Raw genomic sequence first — 12,265 nt, forward strand, 5'->3', positions numbered from 1 at the left:
GTCCATTGCATATTATGGTATATGTGCATAATTTTGGTATAGCTTCTCTTAAAAAAACCATTAACCATATAAAATCTGTTTGAAATTTGTATAGGAAAAATAATTGTTTTCCTTTTGTAAAAAGGATGTTCAGAATAAAAGCAGTCAACACTATTATAAAATCCCAACTCAGTATTTTTAAAATCAGTTTTTATCTTTGCTTTTGGCTAAACTTGTGTTTATGTGTGTTTGAAAATCAATGGTAAAATAAGTTGAGCCCTTTTTGCTAGAAATAGCTTTCTTACCTGGCAACACAATAGCATTCTGAATAGTTTTCAGAGATTGTGATTAATTTTTAAACAATGTGTATAATGCTGCTAGCACATTATGAATTCTTTCTGATTCAAAATCAGAAATTGATCAGAATTTCCTTCTGATTCAAAAGTATAAATAGTTAGTAACTAAAAGATTTTAGTTTCCTTGGGGTTTTTTGTTTAATTTTCTAGTTTTGTTGGGGTTTTTAAAACTTTTATGACCTTTATATCTCATAGTGATAACTGAAGGTAAAAATTGGTTCAAATGTAAGTTGTCATGTTTCTTTATAATGTTCTTAATTTGGCAAACGTGCATTTTCTTAAGCTGTATTTAAGTATGTAGAAAATTCGGAAATTACTGGATTAGTGTACTCAAACTGAATTTTCTGTTCAAATTTGGCAAAAGTCAGAGATTTTTTTTTTGTCTGCTGGTTTCAACATTTAGATTAAAGTATATTAGAATATTTCTTGTTTTGCATCAAGAACTGTGAATTTGGTGTTTTAAGGTTTTAAATGAAACCTGATCCAATGCAAACAGACATTAATCTAACTAATTTGTTATGGCAATAACAATATATATGTTTTTCTTAAATCATTGCTTTCTTTATGATTCTTTTATTATCTTACTTAGAGATTGTGTTTTCTTTTTTTTTTTCGCCCCTGCTTTGACTTATGCTTTTAATTGCATTATTTAAATTGTTTCTTAATAAATTAGTAAACTTGATTTTCCCTGTTCTTTCATCCCAGAGCCTTCTGGTATCTTTGTGAAAAGTATTACAAAAGGCAGTGCTGTTGAACATGATGGCAGAATCCATGTGGGAGATCAAATTATAGTTGTAAGTAAACACAGGAAGAAGTGGGATTGCTTGTCTACAAGACTCTGCTTCTTTATATTGCAAAGAAATGCTCACGTAGTACTTGTATAAAATAGTTAGGATCAGTGTTGCAGTCCTGAGTCCTTTTCTGACAGAGTATCTCATCACATGCTTTCTGATTATGTGACCTTGTATGTTACTTGTATTTCTTTAAAACAATCTGTATTGTATGTGAGAACATATCATTATATAGGCTCCGTATCAGTAGGAAGTAAGTGTGAAATTTCAAAATTTGATTCAAATTGGGAAACTGTTTTCAAAATTATTTTAAAATGCGCATCAATAAAATTTTAGTTGTTCAGAGGAACATAATTTCATCCGTAAACTGTTGGGTCTGTGGTGGAAATCAGGTCCTGAATGCAGGGAGTGTATTTTTGTGTCTCATAGATCTGTCCTTGCATTTGTGTGGAGACAGGACTAAGAAGAGGTTATGGTCTCTCTGCAGAAGTGCCTGCATGTTTTTTTGTGGAAGTGTATATCTTTTTTGTAAGCATTTACACGCTGAGTACAAATGGCTAAAATGGATTATTCTAAAGTTTGTTTTCGTCTTCTCCTGCAAATGCAGGGGGAGAAAATTATTTGAGTGATCTCAGACACAGAAGAATAAAAAACATTTTTAAAATATGATTTATTTAAGTATAGAGGAAAAACTAAATAGTCCCACCTGATTTTTAGTTACTTTAGATTTAGAAGGATTTCAGAGAAGGACAACAAATGACTAAGGGTCCAAGGATTAATTCTTCATATAGGAGGACTTAAAATGTGTATTGTGTAGGTAGGCAGAAACAAATACAGGAGTCAAAGAACATAGTATTGTAAGAAGTATTTGAGAAATTTAAGGCACTGTGGGGTAGATGTAGAAATAATAGGATATTATGGAGTTTGCAGGGAGAACAAGAATAAAATGTGGTGGGTGCTAGGTAGGGATAATGGGAAAGAATTGAGAAATGCTGAAGTTTTGAATTTCAGAAAAAAAAAATAATTAAGAAGATAATCAAATAGTTTCAGACAGAGAAGACCAAAATTTTATTCTTTAAACTATTCAAATGATGAACCAGTGATAACATCCGGTTGCAACAGTATTCTGTTTGGAAATTGTACTTCGTGATGTCCATTAGTATAGTTCTCCATATCTAAGTTTACTTGACCTCAGAATGGCTGCACTCTGCAGGTCTTTCTACCACAGTGAATTGATGTGTGTCTCCTTACTCTTCTCTCTCCAGAGCTCCTAGCCATGGCTATGTTGGTTTATTCACCCATTTTCTCCTCGGAGGTAGAGGTGGCTGGAGTGGTTGAGTGGACAGGCTGCACAATGTGCCCTGCACAGCGCATGCTGTATCTTCTCCCACGTTGCAGAGCAGATCTGCCTGGTGCCATGGTGGGCACTCATCCCCTCTTTGGTGCTGGCTGTCACCTAGCTTTAGGGTACTCCAGTGGGAGTGCATAGCACATCCAGTTACATAAAGTTGTACGGGTTTTGTGCTTGCCCCTCCACTCACTTTTTGCTTAGGCTAACAGATGCTGAGAGCTCACTGTGTTGTTTTGCCCTAAACTTTTTCTCCCTGGGTGAACTGAAAGTCTGCTTAATCCTGCAGGTGGATGGAAAAAATCTTCAGGGTTTTACTAACCAGCAAGCAGTTGACGTTTTGCGGCACACAGGACAAACGGTTCAGCTCACTTTGATCAGAAGGGGTCTTAAGCAGGAAAATCGTATTCCACCCCAGGAAGACTTCAGTACTCCTGTTGAAAAGGACTTACTATTCCAAGCAATGGATAGTACCAGAGCCAAAGGTAATTAAAACTGACTTTGCTGTGAAGTTGGCTTGAAACATTTTTCTTCTCAATTGCAAACTGTAAATAAAATGGGCAGATTCATTCTGGGTGGCTATTACAGATATCTGAGCTGCTATACATGAAGTTGGAATTTTGTCTACTACGGTTTGATTAATCTTGATTAATCTTGATTAATCACAGTGGAATTATTTGCTACATTTTCAAGGTGAGTGTTGAAGGTTCTTCTCTGCATTGCGCTTCTGGCTGAATTGCTTCAAGACTTTGATCCTGCAAATGTTTGAATGATAAGAAGGCAGTAAATGCAATTCATGCTCAAGAGTGAGAGCTGCATTCAAAAGCAATCAGAGAAATACCCTCCTTGATGACCATAATCAATCTCATCCCCTTTTACTCTTGCCTGTTACAGGCTGCAGAGAGAAGTAGACTGTATTTAGGGGCTGATTGGGTATTGATAATGCATGTGTAAAAAGACCAGTAGTAATTTTGCTGCTGATGACATGAGATTAGTGCAGCTTTATTATACATATCCTATATATATTTAAGTATATGTGCCACATCTTGAAAGTCAGTATGTTTGAATGGAAGCTATCTGCATAGGGGCTGGAAGCACAAGACAGCTGCTTGTGTTATAGTTTGATGTTAATGAAAGTATGTCACAAATAATCAATGGAGGCCTAATCCCCATCTCACACAAGATTTTCAGAGTCAGTAGCATGTTACCTGTGTGTCATCCTCTCACTCCCATGTTTAACAGGAAGTATAGACCAAGTTTTCAGAATTCTGTTTCTCCAGCCAGCAAGTGTTCAAGACATGCTGACAGGCAGTAAAATATGTAATAGAATTTGTGGTAGAGAGGTTTTCTACATGTGAAAAGTGTGTCAGGTGTGCAGGTCTTTAAGGCTGAAGTATTTTTGTTTCCAGTGTGAGTTTAATTGTACGAAGGACAAAAAAATTAATACAAGAATGCTAAAGAATGTTATATTTAGGTGTATTTTCATTGAATCATAGAAATGCAGGTACTGATATTTGTGTTGGGTATTTTGTCCATTTTTTTTTTCATTGAAAACTCACTGGAGAAGGCAAAGCATTTAATGTAGACAATATCTTCGAAATGTGATGTTTCTTCTGGGCTACCCATGCCAGATTCCATTTGCCAAATCTGGATACTCTGAAGTCCAGTGAGAGAGTTGGTGTCCCAGAGCATACCTGTGAGCTTGATGAGTATTATGACATATGAAATAGCTAAATAGCTGAAAAGATTTCTTCTTTTTTTCAGATAACAATGAAACAGAACAGGGATCTCCATCACTGCCGTGCAGTGCCAGAGTGGTAAATATTGGAGATGACATGAAACAACAGGAAACAGGTTCTCAAGGTTTAATATTTTTTAATGTGAAAATGCACTTCTGTGTGCTTATGCAAAGATCAAATGTTTTGTGTGTCTTTCCATCTTCTGCGAGCACTGTAGCTGGGGCAGAACTAGAAAGCCAAAGTAGTCATGTATTTACTCATGTACTCTTAATCATAAGTGTTGTAGGAACAGAATTACTGTATGTGTCTAAAAATAATGGTATGCTGAAGATATCACATTAACCACTCTGCTTTGGCTACTTGCTCAACCCTCTCCTAGTCTAGCTTTGCATATCTACTCTTTTTAGTCTAGTCTAGATAAAAAAATTTCTTCCCATTCCCCGTTATTGGTTGTCTGCAGCTGCCCAGCTACAGTTCCAGAACTTCTATATCTGATAAATTTCTTTTTCACAAATTCTTGAGATTACATTTGTTTCATTTAGTATTCTCTGATAATGTCTGAAACTCAGTCAATTCTGGTGCACTGATAGTCTCCAAATTTTCCCATGCTCTTTGTCAAAATTCCTATTTTCCATTGGGTATTTTTTTCCTGCTTGATCTCCTAGAACACTGTTTGGCATTTCAGAAGTCCTGTGTGATGATATGCTTTTCAGATTCAGACGTAACTTGATGGGTAACATTTTTGTGCTTCCAGAGTAAAAGGGGGAACTGAAAAGTTCTGCAATATGTCATGCTTTCCGATTTTCTTGGATAGCTGAAGGAATTTCTTTTTAATGTCTTTCCTTCAGATACTGCTTGGCTTTGGGGAAGGTATTGTCATATTTAAATGCCATGCAACATCTCACTTTGTATTTAGTAATGTCTCTGAGCCGTGACTAGACTTGAAACCCTGTCCTAGGCTCTTAATCATTTTCTATTCTTACTGAAATCAGTGGAATTTGATAACTTTCTAATGAAGGTTCTTGTCTTTGCCTGTGATGAGCACTCAGATCTGAAGAGTTTGATACTTACTGTAGATACAGCCCAGACCATGGACTTTGAATATGTAGGATCCTGTGAAACCTGCTGTGTTTGTTGGCTGTTGTATCTAAATACTGCTTTTTATTGTTTTCTGCCATAGAGCCTATACAATGTGGATGAAGGGAAAATGAGCAGGAGGAAAGCACTTTTCTGTTTTTCAAACCTGCAAATAAACTTCCAATCAAATTAAGATTTGCCGCTGTTTACTACCTGGCCTGTCTCTCTATCACTATACTTCTCCCCCTTCCTTCCTTTCCAAGTTTGTTGCAGTTCTTTAGCTGTTAAAATTTAATCTCATTGTATGTGAGCATATATGTGAGTCTAGGGAAAAAAAGCAAAGAGCTTGGTCTTCTTCATTCTGTTACTGACCTCTAGGGCTTAGAGTTTCAGAAAAGTCTTTCACAGTTTAGCTCATTGTTTTAAAAATAATTTTAATAAAAATCTCCAGATTGTGTTTTTTGGACATTCTCTGTAAAATGCAGGGTCTGTCCAAAAGGATCAATGTGCAGTTTACATTTTTAAGTATTTTAGCCATCCCCCTGAATCAGTCTGATCAGCCCACTGTAGTCTGATTTAACACAGGGCTTGAATGCAACCTTTTCATTTAATTTGTGTTATTATCTTGAAAAATTGCAAAAAAATTGACTCATGTCTGAGGCAAGTATGTGTCCTTTCTTCCTAGCCACATACTATTTGACTGAACTTCATGTCTTTCAAAATCTGCTGTTAGTTTTGCATGATTGAAATCTTAATTCTGCTTTGTGAGTTTTTGCTCTGGTAAACCCAAGCTTGGTGAGACTAAACATGCCAAGTTTTTAGGAGAGTTCTGACATCATAGGAGTGATTGTGTCATTGTGCGTATTCCATGTATTTATCAGTTGTAGGAGTTGACTAGGTTTTTTAATTCTTTGTCACAGTAATCTTAAATATAAATTTTAGATTTCCAGCTAACTAATACAGAAGAAGCAGCTGCAAAGATAAAATGGCAGAGGATTATGGGTTCGAATTATGAAATAGTGGTATGTAAATTTTGTTTACTGCTGTTAAATGTGCATCTATTTCATCCGTGCATCTATTATATTGACAATGTATGGATAGAAATTTGTTTGTATTGTATTTGTTCCTTCATGTATGAAAATTACACATACGCTTCTTTGTATGTTGAGATTATTTTAATTATAGACTTTGAATGTAGATATATATTTTTCTCTATTTTATCAAAACCATAACAGACTTGTTGAGATTACTGTGCCCATGACTATTGTTTCACCGATTTTCTAGCTTCAGGATGATAAATGTGTATTAGAGAAAAAATATTTAATATGAACTTCAAAACTCCCTTCATGTGTAGTATAAATGATTTCATGTAATGGTGTAAATGATGCATAGAACATATACTGTAGATATAGAAGAAAAGTAGCATCTCAGTTTAGGAGATAGTGCAAAATCACATGTCATAAATGCAAAAGTATATATTATTAGATACATTGCTGTCATAAGCTGTTCCCATTTATTGCAGAGTGGTGTGATCAATGCCAATAACTGATTAATGATTCAGTTTTTACCTGACCGTCCCCATTACATGATAGTACTTCTGGTTTCTCACTTCTGGAATTTTGACTTTGTTGCATGTGAATTGAAATGGAAAACAATAGATCTGGCTGTAAATATGACATTTCGTCATCTTATTTTAGGTGGCTGTGGTTAACAAATTTAGTGAAAGCAGTGGGTTGGGCATAAGCCTTGAAGCTACAGTGGGTCATCATTTCATCAGATCTATCTTACCCGAAGGGCCAGTTGGACGAAGTGGCAAGCTGTTCAGTGGAGATGAGCTGCTGGAAGTAAGATAAAGTACTACTTTATCTTAGTGTGCATTCAGTAGGGTTTTCGAGCAGTAAGTTTCTTCTCATAGGTTATGACCATGGGAATAATGTATATATAACAGCCTGCCAGTTAGTGGTTGAGTAGTCAACTTCATATCTGCTTACGTATATTTATGTGCGTACATAGATTTCTCAGCAGATTTTTCAGTATAGTTCAATGTCTCTGTCATGGTCTAAGCTCAGCTGGCAAATAAGCACTATGCACCCATTTGCTTACCCACCTCACTAACCCCCAGCCTGGTGGGATGAGGAGAAGAATCAAAAGTAAAACCTTGTAAGTTGAGATAATGGCTGTTTAATAATTGAAACAAAGTATAATCATCATCGTCATAGTAAAAAGGGATAAAAAACCCTCAAGTGATGCACAATGGAAGTGTTCACCACCTGCTGACCAATGCCAGACCCTGACCCAGTTAACTCTCCAGTTAATATACTGGGGGCATGATGCTCTAGGGTGTGGAATATTGCTTTGGCCAGTTTGGGTGACTTACCCCAGCTGTGCTCCTCATAGCTTTTCTTTCTTTTTTGTACTTCCTCACTGGCAGAGCATAAGACACCAAAAAGTCCTTGATACAACTTAGCAGCAACCAAAACATTGGTGTGTTATTAAAGTTATTCTTGTGCTGAATACAAAACATAACACTGCACAGCTACTGAGAATAAATTAACCCTATCCCAGCTGAACACAAGACAGTCATCAAAAAAGAATATGCAGTGAAAGCATTAAAATTGGATAGGACTATCCCAACTCAGTGAAGGGACTAAACACCTAATTGGTTTTCTTAGAATTAAGATGTGAATTTGGTTTGCATGAATACAAGAGACATGAAGCTACACTGTACGTAGTGCTTTAGGGTGGTGTCATACAATTTAAAAGACTATACATTCAATTTAGTATGTACCTTGGTGCTGAGCACCAAATTGAGTAGAAATTAAGAGTTGAAATGGTCTATTAGCATGGGAATTTTTGTTGCTTTTATTTTACTTTTTTTAACAAGGTGATTAGTGAGTTGGGATTTGCTTGGGTTTTTTTAACTCATTTTTGTTACTGTGTTCAAAATGCTCTGTAGTTCTAACCACTGTGTATTCTTTATTTATTGAGGTGAATGAGATCTCTCTGCTTGGAGAAAACCACAAGGATGTGGTCAGTATCTTGAAAGAGCTGCCTATTAAGGTGACAATGGTGTGCTGTCGTCCAGTAGCTCCACCTGTCACTCAACCAGAAATACTTGAGAGTCTAAGCCTTTCTGAAGTTCAGCTTACAGAAAAGGTATTTTGCCTTTAAGCAGTCACTGAAAATGATAATTTCCTTGAGGGAAAGAAAAACAGATTAAGTTCTTCTACGTTATTAGAAATATATTTTAATATTTTTGGAATTGGAGCCAGACAAATAGGCAATAGCAAATAATGTTTATTGGCTACCAGAAGATATGAATCTTGGCTGGTCATAGGCAATAATATTCTAGGATGTAGGGCTGTCTCTCTATGTACTTCTTGTTCTGTAGGTAAGATATAGGAATATAGCAAGTTGAACTGTGGGTTCTTTAGAATCTGAACGTATTTAATCTAATTTTGAACTTTTCTTTCTGGGTTTATGTTTGCATTCCTTGACTGACACTTCTGTTGCTAGTAAGTGCTCAGCTCTGGGCAGCCTGGTGAGCTAAATGCTGTAGGAGTGGCCTAGGGTGCAGTATATGAAGCAATAGTATTGTATGAAAAGAGAAACAGTTAACTCTGAGCAAGGCACCAAATTCAGCTTATAGTTTTTAAACTTCTCTATGAAACCAAGTGAAGAAGAGACTGAAGAACAGTCTGTGTATGTACATATTTGTTTGTTGTTACTTTTATTAAATGTTCTGGCTACTGTCAGTATGATTGCATTTAATGAATGCATATTTTAGACATACCATTTAATAGCGTATATTTCCTGTATATTTGGATGTATATACTAATAAAGTTCTTTGAAGATTACTGTTTGGCAGAAATTGCATTTTTAAAATATTTTTCTAGTGAGTAGCTTAAAATACTTGCAGTTTAGTTATAAAGGATATTTGAATTTTTTGCTAGGTTTATCAGAGTTTGTTAAATCTCCTGAGTGCTTGCATTTCTTCTGTGTTTAGAGATATATCACTTAGATTTTATCTTGTTTTTTGGAAGCGGGTTTTTGTCTCTAAAGAATCTCAACTGATTACATTTTATTGGTTACTGTTTTTTTCAGAGTCATGTAGAACTTGGATTCATTGGCTCCTCAGACACAGAAGGAACAGCTCTGGAAACAGCTGATGAGGGTCAGAGTATGGAAGAGGTGCAGAGCTCGTCTTTGGCAATGTGGGAAACAGAAGTACAGTGCATTGAGCTGGAGAAAGGGAGTATGGGGCTTGGATTTAGCATCTTGGACTATCAGGTAACTTCTGCAATTCTTTGGATGGAGGACAAAATACTTTGTATTGTTTAATCTTGCAGCATATTCTATATATTTTAAGGGTAAACACTAATTGAAAAGAAGCAGTGGAGTAGAACTAATCACTGCTGGTAGGCGTTCCAGTAATTACATTACATATTCCTCTCATTGTATTAAGATTACAGATTCTAATGATGATTGTAATACTGGTTCAGAAAAACAGATAATCCATTATATACAAGGGTTTTCAGAAAGCTGTCTTCTAGTGACCCTGGGACGATGAATGATGTAGCCAGCATATTTAGGCATTTAGCCATGTATTTTGCACCTGCAGTGAGGTGTTTAGGGCAAGATCCAATAAAGGACTTAAATGCTTAAAGCAGGATTTACTAAAATCCAGAACTGCAATTCTGAAATCCCTTGCTTAGCTGCTGTCTGTCGGGGACAAGCTTAAACATCCCTATCCATTTTGTGTTTGAGTTCAGAATTCTTGGATAGCTAAACTGTGTTTCTTGGTGTGTCCCAGTGAGCAGATCAGTGCTTCTCTTTTGCCTTCACTTGGTCAGGATGCCAGAAGAAATATTCCTCCTGTTCCCAGTTTTCCAATGGATATTTTTTAATTGAAAGTCAAGTAATTTCTCCTGATGTAGGCTTTTGCTGAACTGTTTTGTGCTGCTGTGGGGATCAGGTCTCTTTCCAGGTTTCTGTTGGAATTTGTCCATAGGAGCATATTCATTTACATCTGGAGATAACTTCCAGGCGGAAATTATGGCCCCAGGGCACTCCTTACAATTAAGCTATGGCTTAGATTTTGCATTTGCACACTGATGAGGTGAAGAGCAGTGTAGTGCAATAATGTGAAGGATAAAGGCACAGTTAAGTGTCTTTTATGAAGCATTGACTACTCGTTAAAATGTTGCTCATGATGCTCTGCAGTGAGGCATCACAGATGAGCTGCATGTTTGAAGTCCATGTCAGCACACAGTAGAACATAGTTTTGCTTCAGCCTCTTCTGAGCATTAACAGAAATAGTGGGTGAGTATGAGTTAGTGACTGAATTTTGTTTGTGGATAATAGTACTAAAGGCTTGTGGGAAGTACCTTAAGTTGGTTCATATATTTTTCAAATATGAGTTAGTCTTACAGATTTAGTCAGCTTTCTGAAACTTTCTGAAGCGTTTTTTGATATTATAATATTTGTGCATTGTCATATGTTCTTTCCTTTGATATGCAGTAAAAAAATTTCACTCAGTCACTGAAGTTTTGCTTTCTTTTAAGACTGTGAACAGTAAATTTACAGGGAGATTTATATTTGTATTTTGCTGTTTCCATCAAATTTTCAATTCATTTTCAAGGAACGGTGACTAAACTTGAGGAGAATTATGTTTGTACTATTACTATTAATTCTTCATGTTTTATACAATGACAGGCCTGTAGAAAGGTCTACATAATTTCTAATCATAAGGAAGACTATCACATCGACTAGAGATGGTTGTTTCTTTTTTTTTTTACCAAAAAAATGTGTCATGCAGTGCCATCTAAAGTGACAGTGGTTATTTGTGGTTAAAATAGTGAGGAAGATGTCAGTGCTAGGTGCTACTCGCAGCGCTGATAGTTGTATTTTGACTTGGGAAGGGGTTTTTTTTGCTCCATGGCCTTCTTTTTACTGCACTAGCTGTCATCAAGGGTTAAGAGTCTTTTTTATTTCCTTCCTTCCTTCCTTCCTTCCTTCCTTCCTTCCTTCCTTCCTTCCTTCCTTCCTTCCTTCCTTCCTTCCTTCCATCCTTCCATCCTTCCATCCTTCCTTCCATCCTTCCATCCCTCTCTCCCTCCCTCTCTCCACACTTCTCTCCCATACCAGCTTTCAGCAATCTCCCTGTTCCTGTGGCTTTTTCATGTTGCTTTGATGGTGTCCGTCTTTTCAGCTATACATCTTGACATGGGAACTTGTTACAGCTGCATGCTGGTTTGCATGCTGGTTTTTCTCTGCTTTTACTATCAGTAAAGCTGTTACATGAACACATTTTTTGTGGTCTGTTTTTTTTTCTGTTCATGCAGTCAAATGAACTGTGTGTTAGAAGTATTAACATGATGTTCCTTGTGAATGTAGTTATGTAAGAATCACACAAATATTTTGCATGTGTGATAATTTTTACAGCAGAATTACATGTTTCTGCTGCTAGTATTTGATGCTAACTTTTAAAATAAAAATCAATATATTGAAGGATGGTCATTTAAAAGCAGTTTTCTTTCTTAAAAGCAAACATCACATTGTTTTATCTTGTCGATTAGATTAGATACCTATATTGGTATGTTCCTCTCTCATGTAAGTATTTAATTAGGCATGCGCAAGACCTTACCTCTTGGAAACTGCTTTCTCAGTTGAGCAAGATCATGAAGTATAAGACTGGTGTTGAAAATAAGTCATCTGTTCCACTAGAGTGCATGTGTTACATTTGTCCCAGCCTACTTTGCCCTCCTATGTCCTCAAATTCTGAGTGTAAAAGGGAGGATGGAGTTTGCAACACTGTTGTTGCAGTCAGAAGTAAGTGAATTTCTGATGTGTATGGACAACACTATGCCATTTACTAGTATTTTGTATTGGAAATACATCATTATCCTATTACTCTTAGAAAGGAATAATAATTTTCACATTTAAGGACTAAAAATAAGTGGAGGTCTAAATGTA

The 12,265-nt window shown here is 36.2% G+C and overlaps 1 protein-coding gene across 10 annotated transcripts in view; it reads left to right on the top strand.

The window, feature by feature from the left end:
* The window catches only part of MPDZ (multiple PDZ domain crumbs cell polarity complex component), an 88,761-nt gene that overhangs the window by 27,454 nt on the left and 49,042 nt on the right, over nucleotides 1-12,265 (top strand). For 7 of the 10 annotated variants that reach the window (XM_056513839.1, XM_056513840.1, XM_056513845.1 and 4 more), the window contains exons 10-16: nucleotides 1,041-1,129; nucleotides 2,764-2,959; nucleotides 4,239-4,337; nucleotides 6,233-6,312; nucleotides 6,988-7,134; nucleotides 8,279-8,446; nucleotides 9,395-9,580. In XM_056513839.1, coding sequence (XP_056369814.1) covers nucleotides 1,041-1,129; nucleotides 2,764-2,959; nucleotides 4,239-4,337; nucleotides 6,233-6,312; nucleotides 6,988-7,134; nucleotides 8,279-8,446; nucleotides 9,395-9,580 — 965 coding nt within the window. The remainder of the gene's footprint in view (nucleotides 1-1,040; nucleotides 1,130-2,763; nucleotides 2,960-4,238; nucleotides 4,338-6,232; nucleotides 6,313-6,987; nucleotides 7,135-8,278; nucleotides 8,447-9,394; nucleotides 9,581-12,265) is intronic. The other 3 variants (XM_056513849.1, XM_056513843.1, XM_056513847.1) reach the window with 1 other exon arrangement.

Source organism: Oenanthe melanoleuca, chromosome Z (genome assembly GCF_029582105.1).
Source record: "Oenanthe melanoleuca isolate GR-GAL-2019-014 chromosome Z, OMel1.0, whole genome shotgun sequence".
Classification (NCBI taxonomy): domain Eukaryota; kingdom Metazoa; phylum Chordata; class Aves; order Passeriformes; family Muscicapidae; genus Oenanthe; species Oenanthe melanoleuca.